Source organism: Dipodomys merriami, unplaced genomic scaffold (genome assembly GCF_024711535.1).
Source record: "Dipodomys merriami isolate MVZ:Mamm:240054 unplaced genomic scaffold, mDipMer1.0.p SCAF_6, whole genome shotgun sequence".
Lineage (NCBI taxonomy): Eukaryota > Metazoa > Chordata > Mammalia > Rodentia > Heteromyidae > Dipodomys > Dipodomys merriami.
Window position 1 is genome coordinate 36,005,693 of NW_027206179.1, and position 23,083 is coordinate 36,028,775.

The 23,083-nt window shown below is 41.3% G+C and overlaps 1 protein-coding gene across 11 annotated transcripts in view; it reads right to left on the minus strand.

Annotated features, from left to right (window-relative positions):
- Window positions 1-8,379: 8,379 nt before the first annotated feature.
- Window positions 8,380-23,083, minus strand: part of LOC138814042 (LIM domain only protein 7-like) — a 194,081-nt gene continuing 179,377 nt past the window's right edge. For all 11 annotated transcript variants that reach the window (XM_070002802.1, XM_070002803.1, XM_070002801.1 and 8 more), the window contains 8 exons: window positions 21,995-22,320; window positions 21,484-21,549; window positions 19,009-19,061; window positions 16,416-16,629; window positions 14,184-14,477; window positions 11,910-12,018; window positions 10,543-10,645; window positions 8,380-9,170 (listed from right to left, as the gene is read on the minus strand). In XM_070002802.1, coding sequence (XP_069858903.1) covers window positions 9,148-9,170; window positions 10,543-10,645; window positions 11,910-12,018; window positions 14,184-14,477; window positions 16,416-16,629; window positions 19,009-19,061; window positions 21,484-21,549; window positions 21,995-22,320 — 1,188 coding nt within the window. In that variant the 3' untranslated portion in view covers window positions 8,380-9,147. The remainder of the gene's footprint in view (window positions 9,171-10,542; window positions 10,646-11,909; window positions 12,019-14,183; window positions 14,478-16,415; window positions 16,630-19,008; window positions 19,062-21,483; window positions 21,550-21,994; window positions 22,321-23,083) is intronic.

Below are 23,083 nucleotides of genomic sequence, written 5' to 3' on the forward strand. Positions count from 1 at the left end.
ACAGCTGGTGCTGCAAAGAATCCAGCACAGAAGCTCATGAGGACAAAGGGCTTGCTGCCCCCAACATAAAGCTCCACTGATGCTACGTTCTCACTGACAAACTTAGAGGAAAGACAAAACTAGCCCCCCCACTTCAGAGAGAAGGAGGCTCCAAGTAGACCTTCAATTCAATTATTGAAGAAGGTAATTTTTCACAGGTTATCTTTATAGTATGAGAATAGTCCCTGCGCTGTACATTCCTAACAGCGTTGGAACATAAAATGTGCTCAACACTGCTCACTCTCATCTGGTCTCCTGTTCTGCTATGTGACACATCCTTGAGACAGGACTTAAAACATATTCAGACTCAAGGAATCTGGGCATCCTAAATCCCATTGCCTACTTGTACCCAAGACAGCCTCAAATTCAGTATGCCACAGGTAAGACATGCTAGGTAGCTAGTCTGACTTGGAGGTAGGAAGACTTCAGGAGCATGTATGACTCAAGGGCGTGAGCTGGGCATTGAGCCATCTTTGACAGATGTTCCCTGATGACAGAAAAGAGGTTGGAGAGGCAAATGGGATCCTGAGGAATTCTGTATAGCTTGAAATGGCAACAGGCAGATGAATCAGTGTCTTATAAGCAAAGCTGTAATGCTGAGTTCATGACAGATTGAATATAGCTCTTTACCTTAAAAATAATATCAAGTGACACACAAAAATATGTAGTTAGCCTGAAAATAACCTAAATACACACACACACACACACACACACACACACACACACACACACACACACACACACACACACACACACACACACACACACACACACACACACACACACACACACACACACACACACACACACACACACTGCATTGTTTCCTTGATCCTAAGAGGTCTTTCCTATGGAATTTTCAGTAATTTCTATTTTCTCTCCAACCGAATTTTTGTAGCAAAGCATAATGATCATCCTCTACAGAATCAGTATTGAAATAAACCAACTGCTCATACAGCACTTTAAGGATCTTTGTGATCTAAGTATCGAACAGAATAAGAGACTTACCAGGCCACCTAAACAGGTTAAATAATATCAACCCTCAGCTTTCACATGCTTAAAATTCAATTGTAAAAGCATGAATGCTCAATCAGGAGAGTAATGAGGAATCAGCCTTTTTTTTCTAATACAGAAGAGCAAGAGTGTGAAGCCCGTTGGCCATCTTGCTACCATGGAGGCAGTCAACATTGTCAATGTCTAAGCAAACCAGGATGAATGATAACACTTTTTGACAACATTATGGAACTGCTGGATGAATCAACCTTCTTGAGCGTTCTGTCAGGTGAGAAAATAAACTTGATGTTCATGTCAACTTGAGTATGCAAATAAAGCACACACCAATGGAGATCATTTCTGCCTTCTGCAATTTAAGTCCCCTTTTTTATCTGTGGATACTTGTATTAGTGTATCAACCCTGAAACCTTTTCTGCTCAAAATCAGTGCTTGGGCCTGAGTTACTCTTTCACTTCTCTTTGGTTCTTACCACATCAATCAGCTGTGATCTCCCACACATCTCCCTATTAGTGTCATTCCCTGGATCAGACTTTTCGTTTATTCACCATCTACTGTGTACCTACCACTCCATTATTCTGGCTACAGGTAACAGACAATCCCCTACCCTCATGAAGCTTTCATGGCTCTTGAAGAAAACTCAAATAATTAGTAAATGGGATCTTTAAAATTAGTGATGCTCTAAAATTACAGAATAAACGGCACTAGTGACTCATGCCTGTAATCAATCCTAGCTATTTAGGAGGCTAAGATATGAGGATCATGGTTCAAAGCCCATCCAGGCAAAAAAGCCCATAAGACATTCTTATCTCCAACTAATCAGCAAAAAGCTGAAAGTGGATCTGTGGCTCAAGTGGTAGAGTGCCAGCCTTGAGTAAAAAAGCTAAGGGACAGCATCCAGATAATGAGTTCAGGCTCCAATACTGGAAGAAAAAAATGGTTACAGAGTGAAATGACCCCCAAAGAAACAAAGCATCCTTAAAAAATAACAGTAACTGATCATGGACACTTTCTCTGAACACAGCACAATAACTGAAGATGCTAGGCAAATCCCTATTGGAAAGTAAATACTTCCAAAAATCATGTCATCGCATGATATTTTTCCAAGTTATTTTTATTAGCTAATATTAATCATACAGGAGGGGATTTCATTGTTACATCTCTACATAGATTCAGCCTGAATGCTAATCAACCTCCAACACACACACACACACACACACACACACACACACACACACACACACACACACACACACACACACACACACACACACAAGTCACTCATCTCTTGGCATTCTAATCTGGTCTTTGTAAGAACTCTGAAGCAATGTTTCACAAAGGATTTTTAATTACTGTAATGATAATCTCACAATACATGAGAGCTTGGTACATGTACATGATTTGTAATTATCAAACCAGGGCAATTCATATTCTGATCTCCTTGAAGCATTTCTCCTTTATGGTGCAAACACTAAAACTCCTCTTCTAGTTTTTATAGAAGCAGGGCTGTTGCCCACTGAACTGGCTCCTCTTCTCTGTCGTCTGCTTATGGGTTGGTCAGACAATCACCACCACTTCCTGGACACGTCATCATACGAACTATCAATTGTGGTCTGCTCATTCTTCTGCAGAAGTAGGAAGAACCACTAGGATGTGGTCTCCATATTTTTTGGTGGGGGGGTCGGTCATGGGGGCTGAGCGCTGCCCCTCAGCTCTTCAGCTCAAGGCTAGCCCCTACCACTTGAGCCACAGTGCCACTTCTGGCTTTTTTCTGCTTATGTGGTGCTGAGAAATCAAACCCAGGACCTCATGCATGCGAGGCAAGTACTCCACTACTGAGCCACCTTCCCAGCCCTGTGGTCTCCATCTTATCCCATGCTCCTTCGGTCCTTTTAAAAAATGGATTTAAATATCAAGTGTGCTGTGAAGTTACTTCTCCCCCCCTCGTGTAAATGACTCCAATGTTTGTTCTTTCTCTCCTTTCCTCCCTCTCTCTCCTCTTTCTTAGCTAAAGTCTCCCGTACTTTGTTCAAGAATCCTTCTGACTAGTGCTTCCCTCCTTCATGTGAAAGAGTTGCCTTGTATTACCTCAGCACACATATTCCCAGAACCCAGACATTATGAAAAAGAATTGGGAAGTTGTTTTATAGTCCCATGCATAGATTTTTAAGCATGAGTTTCTGTCTGATGACATGTTTGCTTGCATGAACTGGGATTTGCATGAGCATGCCTTTTAATCGCTATTCCACACTGCAAGGAAGGATTTTTTAAAGTGCTAAAATAAGTAAAAATCCCAACCCTGACATCCTTTATTAGACACCTCTCTCCACTCTTGCATCGGGATAGTTATTATCCTGTCTACTCACTGAGATTCCAACACTTTTGCCTTTTGAAGAGGGATAGTTTTCACTCTGTGATAGAAAACCTCTCAAGCAAAACACTAAAATTCCATTTCTGAACCTGAACCAAATTTAATTTTCGCATGCCTTCCCTTCCTGACCAGGCCTTCACATTTGCATGGGTTAAAAACCATCCTTTATCCTCATCTATGCTCACAGTAACCGAACAAAACAGAAGCTTTTGTCATCCCAGCAATATTGGAACAGGAAATTATTCCTGCTAACTCTTCTCACCTCCTTCTCCCCACAGAGAAGAGTGATGAAAAATGACCCTGGTGGGAACACAAGGAATGTCAACTGTTAGCAGTTGTCACTCATCTGTCACCTGCCACCTTCACTGCGATTTGACCTTGTCTTCTGGAGCTTTGTGTCCACAGGCCTCACACAGGCTTCAGTGATCCACTGGCTTAAGCTATTGGGAGGGCAGAGGGCGCTTCTCTCTGAAAGTCAGTCAGGAAGCCTGGGAGATGCGTAGCAAAAACAAAATTGGTATTTTTTTTCCCTTTAGCTCCAGTTCATTACATACAGACACAGAAAGCTCTTTCTTAACTAGGTAAACTGGGGTACCCATCATCATCTCAGGATGATGCCTTTTAAATCAATACTGCCTTTTAAATCAAGAATAGAAAGAGGTAAGTTTCAGGCATATTTACAAAATTCTACAGCCAGAACTTTACCAGGCATCAGTAGCTCATACCTGTAATCCTAGCTACTCAGTAGGCTGAGATCTGAGGATCACAGTGCAAAATCAGCCTGGCAGGAAAGTCTGTGAAATGCTGATCTCCAATTAATGACCAAAAAGCCAGAAGTAGAGCTGTGGCTCAAGAGGTAGAGGGCCAACATTGAGTAAAAAAGCTAAAACACAGTACCCAGATTTTGGGTTCAATCCCTAGTACTGGCATTAAATTAATTAATAACAGAATTTGCTTATGCATTACTAACTTTTCCTTGCTTTCCTACAAGTATGCTTGAAGCCATTTAAAATAATGGCAATTGTTTTTGTGCGAATGTTTTTTGTTTGTTGTTTTGTTGTTGTTTTCTAGTTCATGCTGGTGCTAAGGCTTGAACTCCAGTCCTGGGTACTGTTCCCTTAATTTCTTGCACTCAAGGCTCGTACTCTACCACTTGAGCCATACCTCCACTTCTAGAATTTTTTCTTAATTGGAGATAAGAATCTATTGTATTTATCTGCTCCCTCTGGCTTCAAACCTCAATCCTCAGATCTCAGCCTCCTGAGTAGCTTGTGTGAGCTACTGATACTCGGCTGCACTCCAGATTAAAACTAGCACTCAGATGCTAGAATCTGGGGAGAATTCATAGCAGCCATATGGTTGGACTGGGAACTACCCTGGAAAAGGCCAAAGCTTATTTGTATCTTGAAGTATGAAAGTCTGACCACAACCAGCCTCTTGCCTATGAGATTGCAGTCTGACCAACAGAAGGCAGCAGAGGCGAAGCGGCCTGGCCATCTGGCTCTGCCTCTAGAGGCAGACAGAGTACCCACAACCCCAGTAGCTTTTCTTCAACAACATTCTAAAGTACATCCAACTCCTATCCCTCCCCTGAACAAAAGCACTATGGCAGCTGTGAAGGACCACACGTGTGATGATTTGACATGAGACAGGAATATAGTTCCACTCACTACTGTATTCTGGGAACAGATAGAGACAGAAAGTGGCCTGGAGTTGGCTTTCCATGTTCTTTCAGTTCTTACTGCGGGAAAAAAAAGAAGTCTAGTATGGAGAGATCATTGAGTGGGAGACTGGAGTATGGACAGGATTTGTGCTCAGGAAAGACCACCAAGTGACCAGAGCATGGAACCCCCCCCCCCCCCAAGACTCCCGTGGCCTGCACTGCAGACCTGCCCAGCTCTCAGCACACATTGTTTCCCTGCAGCTCTGGGGATCCACTGTCCCTGAAGGGCTCTCTGTCCTGGAAACATGATCAGCACTTGGCTTCTGCAGCTCCAGTTCTGGTTTTTTTCCTGCCTCAGCCAACACTCTTCCGCATCTCTAATGTTGATTGCAGGAGTATCTCATCAGGACTTGGTTCTTCTCATTTCTCTCCTCCAGTTATCATGAAAAGCCAGGTGATGTCCTCCAGTGTAAGAATTCCAGATGTGCACAGCCCACTGACTGCTGGACATTGCTGCGTGGATATTGAAAACACCTCTCCATGTTTAAACATCTCCCCATCCCAAAGGTGTCCTGCTCACACCCTTCCCCAGCAACTCCACACCATGGCAGTACTTCCGAACTGTCATGGACTCTTCTTTTCCTCTCATTTACATCATCAAATACAGACAGGTTTTATTTCAATATACACTATGGTCTTCCCACCCCTGCTGCTGCTGCTGATACTGCCTTGTTGAAGATGTTTTGTGACTCCAAGATGGTGTGTGTGTGTGTTTAAGCAGGCTACTTGCTTTTTAGTCTTGTTTAACATGGAAGTCAGTTCATCTCACTTCTTTGCTCAAATCCCTCTAAAGTCTCCTTATCCTATTCACAGACAAAGCCAAAGTCCTGCAACACTGACCCGCCCCACCCCACCCCCACAATCCTCCCTAATTCAACTCCACCATGTGGCTGCTCTGTGAACAGAGAAGTGAAATCCTTGCAACTTACATTAAAATACATAATTACATACATAGTATATTTATATACATGTAAAAATAAAAATATTAGACACAACTGAAATGTACACAATGTATCATCTAAATATTGGTAGAGCCAAACAATGGAGTGCTATACAGCCATTAAAAATAAATGGAACAAGAAGCCAGTGGTTCACACCTGTAATCCTAGCTCTTTTTTTTTTTTGGGGGGGGGGGGCGGGTCTGGTTGTGGTGCCTGAACTCTGGGCCTGTCCCTCAGCTCTTCAGCTCAAGGCTAATGCTCTAGCACTTGAGCCACAGCACCACTTCTGGCTTTTTTCTTTTTGCTTATGTGGTGCTGAGGAATCGAACCCAGGGCCTCAGGCATGCAAGGCAAGCACTCTACCACTGAGCCACCTTCCCAGCCCGTAATCCTAGCTTTTTAGGAGGCTGAGATCTAAGGATCACAGTTTGAAGCCAGCCTGAGCAGGAAAGTCCATGAGACTCTTTTCTTCATCCAATTAACCACCAAAAAAGCCAGACATGGAGCTATGGATCAAGCAAACAAGATCAGGGACACTGCTCAGGACCAGAGGAAAGGGAAGGGGAAGTGGAAGGGGAGAAAAAGGGGAAAAGGGGGAAAGGGGAAAATGGAAACAGGGAGAAAGGGAAAGGGAAAGGGAGAGAATGGAGAGAATGGAGAGAAGGAGAAGGGAAGGGGAGGATATGGGAGGGGAGGGGAGGGAATGGAAGAGACTTGGTGGGGTGGCAAATATTAGGAGTATCAGTCTTCAAGGCAGAGACTCTCATCTCAACAAATAAGCTGGATGAGGTGGCATGTGTCTGTAATCCTAGCTACCCAAGAAGGAAAATCAGTGCAAGGCCAGCCCCAGTCAAAAAATTCTAAGACCTATTAAAAAAAATAAAAGGAAAAGCAAAGTCTGGGTCATGGCCTAAGCAGTAGAACATGCCTGCCTTTCAAGTACAAAAGCCTGAGTTAAAACCCAAATATTGCCAGAGAGAAAGAAAGAGAGACAGAGACAGAGACAGAGACAGAGAGCCAAAGAGAAATCAAGAACAAAGAGGGTAGCTGAATAGTGCAGGACTTGTACAACATGCATGAGAAGGGGAAAGAGAGAGAAAAAAGTAGAAATCATGTAAAAGACTTGGAAATAATCATAGCCTAGTGTTAACTAAGAATATAGAATAAATATTTATATGTGTCATGAGTTCAACACAGCTCATATCTTTGGAGTTTGGGGCTGAGAATTATGTCTTATAGGCTATGGAGCACCTAGCAAGTTTCCCTCAATAATTCAAATTGGAGATAAAGAGTAAATTGTCAGTCGGGCGCTGGTGGCTCACGCCTGTAATCCTAGCTACTCAGGAGGCTGAGATCTGAGGATCGAGGTTCAAAGCCAGCCAGAGCAGGAGAGACTGTGAGACTCCTATCTCCAATAAAAACCACCAGAAAACCGGAAGTGGCGCTGTAGCTCAAGTGGTAGAGCGCTCGCCTTGAGCTGAAAGCACAGGGACAGCGCCCAGGCCCAGAGTTCAAGCCCCACGACCGACCAAAAGAGTAAATTGTCAGCTACTCAGGAGGCTGTGATCTTAGGATCATGGTTCAAAGTCAGCCTGTACAGCAAAGTCTATGAGACACTTATTTCCCCTTAACTGTCAGAAAACTATAAGTGGAGCTGGTAGAACACTAGCCTTGAGCAAAAAAGCTCAGGGATAGTGCCCAGACCGAGTTTAAGCCCTACAGACAACAACGACAACAAAAATTGGAACTAAATTTTAAATTTTCTTCAATAGTTTTCAACTATATATTTTTCTATTCCCTAGAATTATTCACTTCATTTACATTTTTATAAAAGAGTTGAGAAGCTTTATACTTTTGCTTTCACATATTTTATATTCCTTCATTTCTACTCTAGATTTCTAAAACAGTATACCTGTTTTTGTTGTTGTTGCTTCTGCTCTACCTATTTTCACAGGGGTAACACAATAAAACATTCTATTACAATAGTCCAACAATTCAATCAAATATCATCAAATGCATTATACTAAAAATTACAACCAAAAATAAAAGTAATAAATAAAAATTTCTCAGCAAAATCACCAAGACTTGATCATATTTTCACAGGTATCCACATACCAAAATTTGTCAAATTGTACAATCTAAATAGGTGATATCAATAATGTCTTGGTAAAGCTGCTAAAGAAATCAGGAAATAATATGTGATTAAAAGGTGTAGAAAGTTCTCTCTCTCTCTCTCACACACACACACACACATAGATATACCCATACATTTACACACACAAAAGAACCACTCATTAAATGCTTCAGTAAGTTTATTTACAATGCAGCTGGACAAAAAGCTCACTAGTTTCTGAAGATAACTTCTGGTGTACAAACCACAATAATTTTCATTATTGAAAATAAGCAGCTTTATTTTCAGATTTGCTAGCCACCATTCTGGTAAGAAAAAAAAAAAAGAGCTCTCCCCATTGAGTAAATTAAATGTCTCAGAAACTCAATTATTTTCCTATCATATTACACAGGCATAAAGAATACAAAAAGCAAATTTAGGAGTGGATTTCAATGACATTTCCAAGTGGTTCCACATTAATTTAGTACATATTACAATAAACAGAGCAAGTGCCATTCCATCTTTAAATTAACTATTTCAGAAAATGTTCAAGAACCTTAAAAAAAAATGAAACAATACCCTCTTCAAAACACCACTCCAGTCAAACTAGATCACTATCAGCCTCGGGGGGAAAAAAAAAACACCTTTTTTTCAGCTCTTATTCTTTTTCCCTTGTGCTTTTTAGGGTGCTGAATTTAAAAAGTAAATACTGCACTTTTCTCCACACACACATAATTACCTTCTTATAAATAAGCATCAAAAATCTAGAATCTACCAAGACTACGGTGTTCCTATATAATCTAATGAGGCCAAAAAAAAGTTGTTGTTGTTGTTGTTGTTTTTAAAAAAAAAAGAGGGAGAAAAAGGACATACAACACATATTTATAGATCTAAATCAGCAGCAACCACCTCTTCTTCTATCTGCAACAGTGCTTTCGAATGGAGGCTTACGTCACATGGCAGTTGGCCGTCCGGCTGATCAGACAAGGAGAGAAGAGAGAGAAGTGCTTAGATTCAGAAAGGAGTCACCATCAGCACAGGGGATAACACACAGTCATCACTCCAGAGTGGCCAAGTGAGGCAGAAAGAGTCACCTGTCACTCAGCTTAGGGTAAAGCTAGGCAAATCACAGCCTCTGGGCTCTCCAATTCTTTATTGTTTAAAAAAAAAAGACAAAAGAACAAGAAAATAACATATATGGACTGCTGATCTAGAAAGAAATTGCACTCAACTCTCTATTGTGTGCACCAAAAGAGAGAAAGGCATGGACAACTTTGCGATGAGTCCACAATTCAATTTCTATTTGGCTTCAGAATAGAAACACACACACACACATACACACACACACACATACCCACATACACACTCCCCCCACATGGCTCATGTGGTTCTTGTCCAGCCTTGACATTCTCCAGCCTCAGCGTTAGAGTCCAGGGAAGAACTGGACAGCTGGGGAGAGAAGACTGAGATGCCACTGACAGAGGAGAGAGAGTGAACAGGGCTCCACCCATTTCCAAAGCACTCTTCACATTAGGGGCCACATAAATACCTCTGCGTTCAAAAGCAAATGGCTTTGCTGATACCACTTGTAACACCCTTTCATAATAAGGAAGAAACACGTTACCAGTATCAAGGTTCAGAATCAATACCGCAGTAATCATTGTCTTGCTGTAGCTGGAAATGATATGCAATCTCATCATGCTATCCTACAGATGTGCTTTATAACAAGAATGCATGCCGAGCACTTGAAGTTTTTGAAAAACTCCATTGTACCAGCATTGACAACTTGAAACACTATATAATCAGAATTAAGGCTCTCTGTTGTTTTAAAATATATTGTATGCATCGATATACAATTATACATTAGCAGTAATCATATGCTGACATTCTTAACTACGTTAGATGCTCATTTTCAAAGTTGCTCACAGACTAAGTCACACAATCAAACCTTATTTGTAGATGACAGAAATAAGCTGATGATGTAGTTAATCAAGCAGCTGATTACAGCCTACTGGAAGATTCATTTGTACTGTCGTTTGGGTTGACTGCATTCTTAAGTCTTTGTTTTCGCAAACAAAGAAAAGGCATTGCCCTGATTTGGGGGCACACCTCCCTCCCCAGTTCCTCTTCTCCACCTTTCCCCCCTCTCCCCACTGTCTGGCTGTAACCCCGAGTAGGGACCATCCATTACACACTTTCTCTGAGAGGAACAGACTAAAGATCTCCACAACCCAGAATCCTATTGTAGTGAATTGGAGGGAGAGGGGGCTACAAGCTCAGGGTAAGGCAAGGGAACCCGTGGTCTCCTCAAAAGGCAAGAAATTTTCTCTTTGATTTGCTCTCTTACATTTGAATCTGAGATAGCAGTCGTTGCAGTACAATTGGTGGTTTCTGATTCTGACTTCAGCTCCTGACGATGAGCCTCCGAGATCACACCCGCAGGACACGCACTACAGCAACAACAACAAAAAAGATCGCTCACAATTAGTCTGCTCCAGCAAGTTCCAGGCACCGTCAGAAAGGATTTAAAAAAGAAAAAAAGGACAAGAAAAAAGCAGAATGCCACATCTAAGCTCTTGGATTATAGCTCAACAAAGGGAGAAAACAAAACAGAGAGGCCAAGAAATGATTAGATGATTAGTAGATAAAAATCAAGCCAGACAGGTAAGACATTAAAGAACTCATCAAGCCAATTTCAAGAGCCAAGATGATCATTCCTAAATATACTTAGGGGTGCGGGGGAGGTGAACTAATTTACTGATGGGCTGAAATTTAGATTCTCTCCTACCCTCTGCCCCCTGCAGGGGGAATGGAGGGTAAGTTTCCACATCAAAGAGCTGTTAGAAATGAACAGAGCTTGGGTTTCTGCCTCTGTTATCTGGGGTGGGCCAATCCTGGAGATTTTGGGGGCCCTAGCTTGGGCAAGGGTCCCAGCAGGTACTCATTTCAAGCAGGGGATTTCACTTTCCTGGGCTCCAACATTATTCTGACTCACTCTGTTCTGTCTAGGACAGTGCAAGCCAGCAGTAGTGTGGACAGGCCTAAACCAGCTGTGTTCTGTAAGACTTCAGAATCAACAGCTGGGAGACTTTCCTCAGCTGGGAGGCTTTCTTCTGACCCAATTGCAAGTTCAAATATTTAAAAAAAAAAAAAAAAAAAAAAAAAGAAGAAGAAAGAAAATCAAATAGGCGCTCCTCTAGAGGCAGATACTGCAAAACAAGCAATTACAACCCAAGTTCCTTCTTATGTACAAAACCTGTCAGGTAACACATAAGCTGTGCAATCATGAAAATACTTCCACAGGTTTTCCTTACACATTCTCTGTATTAGAAGTTAAGGCTCTGATCCTGTGAGAATTGCATTGTCCCTGTGCTGTTGATAACAGTGGCAAATTATCTTTCAAATATGCCTGTGACAGTCATGTTAGAGAAAACATTTATACACGGGTACATTTTGTGTTGTTGTTATGTATAGAATGCTAATGGATTAGGGTTGGCGAATGCATCGTGCTTCCAGAGTTCCTTTGTACAGCAAGGCGTAGGATACAAGCACCACGGAGTAGCAAGCAATGTGTGATTGGAGCGCAGCCCTGGAACGCAGCACAGACTGGCAGCATCTAGCTTGTTAGTGACCCCAGCGAGCGACTCAAAGCAGCCATGCGCTCCCCAGGTAAAGCTTTTGCAGGCCTGAGAAGCCGTTTTGTCTCTGTCTCACCTTAAAGCAATGTAAATGGTAACAAAGCCCCAGGGATTCGATGATCATGGCGGCTCCTTTGCCCAGAATGTTATTACAGTAGGAGCACGTGCGCTTCCCACTCACTGACCTAGATGCAGAAACAGGGAGGAGGGAACGGAGGCTTTTAACTGTGCAGTGCAAGGTTCCTACTGAAGAGCTTATTCTGTCACTAACAATAGGGATCAGTTAGGAAAGTCCCCCACAGGTGGGAGCCAGTGGCTACTCAGGAGGCTGAGATCTGAGGATGGTGGTTCCGAGCCAGTCCCTGAAAGAAAGTCCAAGAAACTCTCATCTCCAATAAATTACTCACCAAAAGCCAGAAGTGGAGCTGTGGCTCAAGTGGCAGAGCACTAGCCTTGAACCACAGAAGCTCAGGGACAGCACCCAGGCCAGAGTTCAAGCAAGAGGGAGAGAGGAGAGAGGGGAGAGAGGAGAAAGAGAAAGAGAGAGAGGGAGAGAGGGAGAGAAAAGAGGGAGAGGGGGAGAGGGGGAGAGAGAGAGAGGAGAGAGGGGAGAGAGGGGAGAGAAGGGAGAGAGGAGAGAGAGAGGAAAGAGGGGAGGGAGACAGAGGGAGAGGGGAGGAGAGGGAGAGAGAGAAAGAGGGAGAAAGAGGGAGAGAGAGGGGGAGAGAGGGGGAGAGGAAGAGAGAAAGAGGGAGAGAGCGAGGGAGAGAGGGAAAGAGAGGGAGGGAGAGAGACAGCGAGAGAGAGGGAGAAGGAGAGAGAGAGAGACAGAAAGAAAGAGAGAGAGAGAGAGAGAGTCTATATAATCTCTTGGGGAAAAAAGGTTCACCAGCCAAAGCAGTAACCTGGAATGAAGCCATGGTAGCCCTTGACCTTTGACACCAACTCACCTAAAGGAATGTCTGTTAGTGTGGTCCACTTGGTACTCCACTAGATCACATATAATCTCAGCACCATCTTTCCATCTCTGAGCCTTTAAAACTTGCCCTTAACCTCACCAGAACACACAACTCCAGCCATGGCAAGCTACCCATCGGAAGGGCTCCCCATCCTGGCTTCCTTAGCCAGGCACTGGAGTCCTCTACCACATGTCTTCTCAGTTTTAGTTCTCATTCTCTTTCCTAGTCATTTAACCATCTAGTTAGAAATACGAGTGCTTTCCTAATTGTGGTCCTGCAAAGAGTAGAATGGGCTTTGCTAGAGAATTGCCTTTTAGGGGGATTTCTGCTTTAATTCAGGCTGAGGTAAACAGGGAAGAAAGCCCACAGCCTGTCTCTGTCCTCGGTTCTCTTAGCATGGAGCTCCCAGTAAGTAAACTGCACAGGTTTCACCTCCCCCCAACAAACTGACCATTAAATCCTTTCCTCTTTTCTCTGAACTGAAATTCTTCAGTAGACAACATGGGTTGTATAAACTGTTTTCTTAAGCCTCTTCCATGGTGCCAAACAATCCTAGCATCAATCTATTTCAACTTTGAAGTTATTTTCTTTGTGCTAAAAAGTATTATAAGCCAAAAGAATGTTGCAGCATTCTGGGAGAACTCCATGGAGAAGGATTTCTGTTGCAAGTAAGTGAGGCACAAAGCCATGAGGATCTCAAAACCTGACTCACATTGAGCCTAAGGCTTGACCCCACTGAACAAGGCAAGGGGCTACCCAAGCTCATACACTCCCCACATGGACCTGACCTACAGAATCCAGCTGATGTAACTTGGACAATGTCGGCAAACCAATTGGTCTTCTGCAAGCAATGACTGTGGCAAATCCAAATCCCCCCAAAAGAAATCTGACCTACTCAATTGTTTTGTTTTGTTTTTTAAATCCAGCTTGTTAACACTTTCCTGACAATACAGCTTGCTGATAAGGCTTTTCTTCTATCCTTGGTTCCTAAAATGAGAGTTGCTATCACAATGTCATAAAAATAATCAAAGATTTTACAATACTGCTTTTACTCCGAAATGAGAAAAACATTCAGGAGCTGTGTGGTTTTGTTATTCTACAAGGAAAATTATTCAGGTACATCCTACAGCTGAGACCCTGCCACTGCACTGGCAAGGAGACCCCAGCAATATGCAGATAACTTTAAGGGCTCTGATGGCTTTACCAGACGTCCACAGATACTATTAGGGCAGCACAGAAGAGTATTGAGATAGCTTCTCCATAGACTATGACACTTTCCAGAGGGTTTGTTTGGCTGTTTTTTTTTTTTTTCATGGAAGACTTGGCCAAGATGTAGAGAAAGTCTCATTGACAAAACACCCCTGGGACCAAACCAAAGAAAGGAGCCTCACCTGTTGCGAAGCTGAGACCCCGACTGCAAAGTGGAGGGGGAATGGCTGCGTGGGACGGGGGACCGTGAGGTCACCATGCTCGTGATGGTGTTCTTCACCTGGCCAGCTGGAGGGGGTACGCTGGATGAAGGGTTCCGCATGTAGGCACGGTTTGATGTGGACAGCAGCTGAGGCGGTGGGCGGCTGAAGTCCTGAACAGAGGAGGAGGCGTAGACACCTGCGGGCTGACTGTGCCACGGGGACTGCCTCCAAGAACCGGACCTGGGGGAGTCCAGGTTATCTAGAGACTCGCCTCTGAAACACACACAGGATTGGCCAAAATAACTAGCTATTCAACTAGGAATCTATGCAACACATCGGTGTGTTCCCTCGGAGATGCACCTTTAAGCATTTCCCAGGCAGTCATGACGCTGTTATGTGTAAAATTACTTTAACCCAGATGCCCCTCCGTAGATGAATGAATCAAGAAAATGTGGTATATATACACAATGGAATTCTATGCCTCCATCAGAAAGAATGACATTGCCCCATTTGTTAGGAAATGGAAAGACTTGGAAAAAATTATATTAAGTGAAGTAAGCCAAGCCCAAAGAAACATAGGTCCCATGGTTTCCCTTATTTGCAATATCTAGTATATGTATGAGTCAAGCGGAAAAGGTCAGATAATGTGATGTCAGGAAAATGAACCCTTAGATGTGTATTTTAATGTTTTTTTCTTTCATGCATGTGTTTCTAATGCATTTATAAGATTATTTCTTTGTTGCTTTGTATGTCCTTCCCTCATGGTATAACCCATGCTTTCACTGTATTTGATGTTGGTATAATTTGTGGAGGGGAAGGGGAAAAACAAATCATTTAAATAGGGATACAGGTGGACCCATTGCAACGATGAGATGTACAAGTCACTATGTGGAAAAACAAACTTTACAACTTTGGTGTGGGGGGGAGAGAAAGGGGGAAAGAGGAGGAGGATTGGGGGGAGGATGGGATGGGAAGGGGAAACAAAGGAGGAGGCTACAATGCTTGATAAAAAATGTACTCATTATCTTGCCCATGTAATTGTAAACCCCTCTGTACAGTATTTTCAATAAAAAAATTACTTTAACCAGTAAATTGTTCTTCATCAATGGTATTAAGACATCTCCTGTTTCAAGCAACTGTAATTTTTATTTCCTTCTTTTGATAAAAGAAAACCATATTTTTAAATAAGAACATCTTTACATAGCCCTTTAATTTTTTAGTAATAGAAACCTATAAATCTTAAAGCCTTTCAAAATTCATCCAAAAAAAATACACATTAAGCATTTGAAGAGATGAACTAAGCTAGACACTTTTGTTATTCACCTTTATCTTTACAACACTAGATAAGATACCTCTGTGTGTGTGTGTGTGTGTGTGTGTGTGTGTGTGTGTGTGTGTGTGTGTGTGTGTGTGTGTGTGTGTGTGTGTGTGTGTGTGTGTGTGTGTGTGTGTGTGTGTGTGTGTGTGTGTGTGTGTGTGTGTGTGTGTGTGTGTGTGTGTGTGTGTGTGTGTGTGTGTGTGTGTGTGTGTGTGTGTGTGTGTGTGTACTGGGACTTAAACTCAGGACCTCAGCCTTTGACTTTTTTATTCAAGGCAGGTGCTCTACCATTTGCTCCACTTTCAGCTTTTTGATGACTTATTGGAGATGAGTCCCAAGGAGATTTCTACCTAGGTTGTCTTTGAACCTCAATCCTCAGATTTCAATCTCCTGAATAGCTAGAATGACAGGTGTAAACCACTAACCCCCAGTTCAGACAAGATACTTTTAACCTCCCAGAAGTTAACTTGTCCTTAGGAGGAACCAGTGAGAGTGGCCTTAACTTTCAAATCCAATTTGTTCTGGCTCCCACATAAACCTTGAGAGGTGCTCATTCATTTGCTACTCTGAACCCTAAATCTCAACAATTGTTTGAGGTCCATTTCCCTGAAATTGAATACACTGGATTGAGCTCAACACTGACTTAAATACAACTTTTAGAAGAATCTCTCAAAAACTGGATACTAGAATTAATACTGATCTACCAAAGGTAATTCTAAATTGTGAGAGAGATCTCTACCTGGCTTGTGCCTGACATATACTCAATCGCACTCAATCACTTTTTCCTACTTCCCTCTCTCCCCTCAGTCTTAAGTAAGCTGAAAAGCAAAAGAGGATCTTTCTCCTGTCTGAATGGCCATCAAAGAGAGAGAGTAATTTCTGTAGGCTCGTACCTTCTCATCATCCCAGGCAGACAAATCGGCTCTTTATTCACACTGGCACTGCGCTGCCGGATCCAGCTGTTGTCATCGTGGAGGGAAGTTCTCTTCCTCATTTCCTGGAGGATTTGCTGTCTCTCCCGCTCTGCCCCTGAGGGGACTGGATCCTTCTTGGAGCTCCTCTGTGAAAAGCTAACACTCCCAATTTGGTCTAAATATTTGCTGCTTCCTAAATGAAAAGCAATAGCAAAAGTTTCAGGAATAATACAGAAAATAAGGTAGTGGATAAACTTCCCAAGATAGTTCATGTGAGACATTGTGCACAGGTGCTAACGCTTTCCATTTCCAGTGAGGTGGCTGTATGAGAACAAAAAGTAACTATCTGCTTCCTATTTCTGCAAGTTCTGGTCCCACAGCTGAAGCATGTTGCAGAACGCATTGGGGGAAAAACACAGAGGCTACCTATGAAGGTAAAGAACAAGCACACCTCCTACAATGCTCAGTTACAAAGCACTCATCTAGAAAGTGTTGTCTTGTCCTCTACTTTTTCCTTCCTTCCTAAATTCAATCAGTTAAGCATATACAATAGAATGCTTGTCGTGACAACTAACTGCTGGGCGCTGGTAACTCATGCCTGTAATCCTCGCTGCTCAGGATGCTGAGATCCAAGAATCATAGTTCAAAGCCAACCTGGGAAGGAAAGTCTGTGAGACACTTATTTCCAATTAACCACCCAAGAACCAGAAGTGGCACTCTGTCTAAAAGTGGTAGAGCACTAGCCTAAAGCAACAGATCAGGGACAGTGCTCAGGCCCTGAATTTGAGCCCGATGACCAAAAAAACAAAAACAAAAAACCACAAACAAAAAATCTTGAAAAGAGAGAGAAGATACAACTGGATTTATGCCTGGATAACATGGCCCAAGTTTTCTTGGCATAAGTCATTAAAAAAAGGTCACTAAGAGCATATTTATAACATAAAACGGATTTAGGTTATAATAGTACTATATTAATTATTACATAATTTATATAATTATCTAATATAATAATTTCTAATTTAGGTTAAATATCCACAACTTTCAAGTATCATGCCAATCTTTGTAGAAGGAAATTCTATCAATGGATTAACTTTCTCTCTATAGATTCACTGCTATTGTCATTCTTTCAAAGTCTGTTGTTTGTGCTTTAGTTCTCTTCCAATCAACAATTAGCATTTATACTCTTTCACATGTAGGACAGTTTATCAATTTCATCAGGTTTTACATAAAACATTTTCTATTTCACAAAGCCCTAATGCCATAACTATGTTACTCAATCAAGTATTTAATGATTTCTGTTGGCTGCAATTCAGGATCTTACAATTGGTTAGTAAAGGAGAGAAAACATACTAAAAATAAAAATAACAAGACTAGATACAAAGCAGAATTATGAGCCAGCTGCTTCCAGACAATCATAGTTATTGTACTAGCAGGCCATGTGTTTTCCTCAAAGAAGAATATAATCACCACAACTTAGAAGTACTTCATGGAAGACTGAAGTACTTATATTAGAATTTTAATGATGGCTAGGGTCAATTCAGGGTGAAAGGGATGGAAAATCCAATCAGGGAAAGGCCCAAAGACCAGAAGAACCTTATCAGAAAGTATCTGGTAAGTTGAGACTTTAGAGAGAGGATAATTGGTCATAGTTAAGCATTTCACTAAGTTCTTGAAGAACTGGGGGGAAAAAAATACTGCTACTTAAGCCAAAAAAATGGCAGATCCTATGTATTCAAGGCAAGGAGCAAAGACAGGCCCCAAAATACTAATGGAAATTATAAATTTTATAAGCTTCATTCAACCAGAAGTCACCAACTAAGTACCACTCAGTTCCAGCCAACAGATACGTTTTGCTCACAGATTTCCTTCTTAGCAACTGAAAGACAATACATGGAAACATGTGAGTTTTAATGTTGTTGTAATTAATGTCTTTTGTATGCTAGAAACAGGTGGCAATCGGAGCTTATATTTCCTCACACATCAGTGATGGGCTAGAATGGGGCAGGGAGGGGAGGAGGTCTGTCCACTTCAATCCTTTCCAGGACCTTCATCACTTTGTGAACTGCCCAGCATCTACTTGTACAAACCCTGCCCAAAATGATGCTTGCTTTTCCTTAGTTATAGAAGTTTGGTTGTGCTAGTTTATCAGATGCATACTTCATACTAATAATTCCAGGTTCCAAATTATTTTCACAAAGTTAGTGAAATCATCATCACTTTCCATTTATGACATTTTGATATGCTTAAATATAGAACTTCAAATTTGCATATAAATGTTAAGTCCCTTGATATACTGCAAAATATTTTCTGACCCATTTTTTCAGCAGCTTTCTGCAGAACTCCCACACACTGCATTAGTTACTTAAACCACGTTAACCTCCCAATCTCTTCCCATCATAAAGCCAAAATAAACACCATGGTTGTTATTTTTGAGACACTAAATATAGTAAATATTTTATTTTATTTTAATGAACCTGTGATATCTTGCCTTAAAAAACATCATAGCATGTGAAGAAAGCACTAACAAGCAATTGTGACTGAGGAAATTTGAGAGAAAAAAAATCACAGTTACCATTTTTGCTTGTAGAGTAATCATCTAGTTCAGTAGTTGATCGGGATTTACTCCTAAAACATAGAATATAATATATTATGTATATCTCATTAATAAGAACATCTTTTTCATATTTATAAAGTAAAAAAATACCAAAATAAAAGATGCTATTTAAGCAGATAATGTATTTCCTATGTCTGTTGAGAAGTACTATATTTTTTCTCTTCAATACCTTGTTTATTATTATCTTTAAATCATCGTTAAAAAAAGGATTTCAATTCTACATGTCAATTAATGAGTAAATGTATTTTGATAAATTGTCACTCTTTCCATAAGAGAACTCTATTTTTAAACCAAGGAATTTTTCACATTGTGCCAACTAGCAGAAAACAAAGAGTGAGATGATAGAAATAGATGTTCATGTGTAACCATACTTCTATAGCTTCTGTAACAGCTAAAACAATGATTACTGATAAAACTCACTCCACTCCAGATCTTTATCTTACCAGGTTTACAAAGCATTTGCCACCAGTTCACCCAGAGTCAGACTGCCCTGCCTCCTCCACCCTGCCCCGGAATCAAGATGTCCATGTATGGGGCACTACAATACTATTGATCATTCTAGATTCACATTTCATGAAATACTAGCCTAGCATTTCAAACAGAACCCTAGCATTTAAAACACACTGCACTGGCAACTTTGGAAGGCACCTAATATTTAGGTATATAAATCAACACTTGCTAATCTCATTCTCACTCTATTAGGAATACTGAACTTAGTGACATTGAGTATAATGGTACATGCCCATAATCCCAACTTCTTAGGAGGCAGAGACAGGAGGATCATGAGTTTAAGGCCAAACATTTGATAATAAGTGTTTTGTTTTGGTAGATGTAAGTATATGATTCACGAATGTAGCTGTTTTCCAGGTGTGCCATGCTATTATATACTCGTGTGTTATCACATTATATTCATGTGCACTTTGTATAATAGTATATGCTATGCATTATTAGTTTTTTCAGTACTGAGGATTGACCCTAGGGCTTCATTCATGCTATGGTACACTACATGCATAACTATGTACAGACATTACTCCTCAATTCCTCTCAGGCATTCTCCATCAGCACTGCCTGGAGGTGTTTTGCATTTTCCAAGATTCCTTAAAATTCTTTTCCCTGCATTTTAATTATCTAGCTCCAAGGTAATCAGTTACATAAAGTTTTAAAAACACAGCATAGCTTTACACATTTTAGTGATCCATAGTTACTCAGAGGGATTCACTGTAAACAGTCATTTATCACTAGATGTTTCTTTAGCTATTTATTCCTTTCTTTTCCCACTCTGAGTCCTTTCCAGTGACAGCCTGATTGCCTACTTTTGTCTTTCCTGGTATCTCATACCCAAACAAGCCTCCTCTAAAGAAGGAATTTCAGCCCTGCAAGTACAAGCTAACAGTTCCACACTGCATATTTATAGACTAACTTTGATGATTTCAAAATAACAAAATATTTTTAAAATTACCTTAAAACTTAAGGATTTCGGGAAAAAATGTTTAAGCATATAACTTTGCAGGTGAGTGAAAGCCTATCTTCATTCTGACCAGCAGTTCTATAACTCTCATTGAAGATGTGCTTGGCTAATCCTTTGTAACAGTCATCTTAAACAACTGCTAGCAGTTTTTCAAATAGCCTGGGATTATGACAATGCATGCTGTAATCCCAGCACTCAGGAAGCTGAGGCAGGAAGTACCCCAGGCCAGCCTGATGTACCTAGTCCATTCCAGACTAACATGGCAACATACTCTCAAAAAAAAATTAAAAAAAGGAAAAATAAAAATGTAAAGACTATATACTTCATTTAAATGTTTAATTATCCCTAAGTAGTTGTACAAAGGGATTACAATTCAAATGTCAGTTTATAAATACACTGCATCTTGGTCAGTATTTTTAAGTAAAGGTTACAGTGAATTATAACATATGGACACCATTTTCCCCGAGTGTTCAATGACTTTGTAATGTTCTTCCTCCCTTAAGATCTATGGCTTTTCTCCTCTCTGCTAGTCACTTAACTCTTCTCTTGGATCCTCTCTCTAATTTTTTCCCTGACCAACCACCCAACCACCCATTAAGACCACAATGACGTGCTGAGTGCTGAGACTGCCAACCCACTTGCTTTCATTGCCCCAGCTGCTAAACTACCAACTCTACTTAGTTAACTGGCAGCATATACACTAGACAAACTTAGATAACTTGTAGTGAACCCAGGCAACTAAAATAACTGTCTAGGCAAACTGAACACACAAAATGATCTACAAAATCCTTACCAAAAATATAGGGTTATTTGTTACACTGCAAAAGCTAACTGATACAAAGATCAACCCACAAGTTCTATTTGTACCCTACCAAAGACAAATGGAAATGAAAATCATCTAGGTACACTCTGGAGCATTCATCTGAAGTCGGCATCAACCAAATAAAAGGAAATGTTTTACATACCTGTCACTAGGAAGCAAATCTGAAGATTCTTCTTCTCTCTTCGGTATGTCATAGGAATCAACAGGTCTAAAAGATGGAGGAAATATAGACAAAATAATAACCTTTGGTATTTTCCCTGACTATAAGACAGGGTATCAAATATTGTTATTCTAACCTTTTCATGCAAATAGCCTTTGCAGAAAACCACTACTAATGCCAACACTCAATATTCATACATTCATTCACTCAGTCACTTGCTCCACAAAATAGGTTGGATATTCTATGTTCCAGGAATGTTCTAGAGTGACACTACAGAACAAAAACAAACTTGCTGCCCTTGTAGCACCTGTATTTTACTGGGGGCAGGAAGGCCAACAGACAAACAAATGCAGGCATTAATATAACGCAGGTTTACGGCACATGGACAGAAAGGGTAGGGAAGCGAGAGGTACATATTTAAAATCAGATGTTCTAGAAAGTGTGAAGCCAGGCCTGCATAATCCCCCTGGTAGTCCTGGGCTATGGTACAGACCTCCTGTACTGGTATATTTTGACTGAAGTCTCCCTCTCTCTCTCTGCCTGGTGTTTCTGTGCCTCGATGGCCTCCTCCTGCTCTTCCTGCATCTGTTGCTGCTCCTTCAGTTTCCTCTCTTGCTCCAGAATGAGTTGGTCCTGAAGCTTCTGTCTTGGCTCCTCATGAACCACTTCCTCTTCCTGAGGACTCCTCTCCTGCTCTCCTGCTCGGCTTCCTTCCCTGTCGGAGGACTTAGAGCCTTCACTCCATGTGGCTTCCCAGCTGGAAAGAGTAGGCTGTCGTGTGGTCAGAGAAACGTTGTTTGAGTTCAGGACCATCAGTTCCTGTGTGGCCAAGAGAAGAGAAATCCATCTCAACTGCTGCAGTCATATGCAGACAGATTTGGTTTCAGATGAGCTGAGCGTATCCCAGACTTCTAATCAAGCAAAGTTCATCACTTAAAAAGCTATACAATGTACTAGTAGGGGGTGGTGCTGAGAGGACAATAAAGAATAGGAAATGTTGTCAAAATATATTATTTCCAGAGCCAGGAGCCAGTGGCTCACGCCTGTAATCGTAGCTACTCAGGACGCTGAGATCTGAGGATCACAGTTCAAAGCCAGCCTGGGCAGGGAAGTCCATGAGACTCTTATCTCCAATAAACCACTAGAAAACCAGAAGTAGTGCTGTGGGTCAAGTGGTAGAGCACTCGCCTTGGAGCTGAAGAGAACAAGGACAACACCCAAGCCCAGAGTTCAAGCCCCACGACTGCCAAAAAAGAGGAAAAAAGGAGATTATTTCCAACATGGAACAGGAAATCTGTTGCAGATATTGTTTCTTAGAGGAAAGGACACAGGGAGTGAAATTGATTGGAATAGAGCATTAACATGTAAGGATATATAACAATGAAATACCCTCCTCCATAAAACAGAGATAATTCAATAACTTTTATAAAAACCATCTGAGTGACATTAGAAGAAAGGAAGACTAACATTCTATTGATACTATTACTTAATGAATAATAGGAAACTTAGGAGGAAAGCTAAGAGATCAAAAGAAAAATGCAAATACAACCAGAAGTCATACTAGTTTCCAAAAAGCAACAGA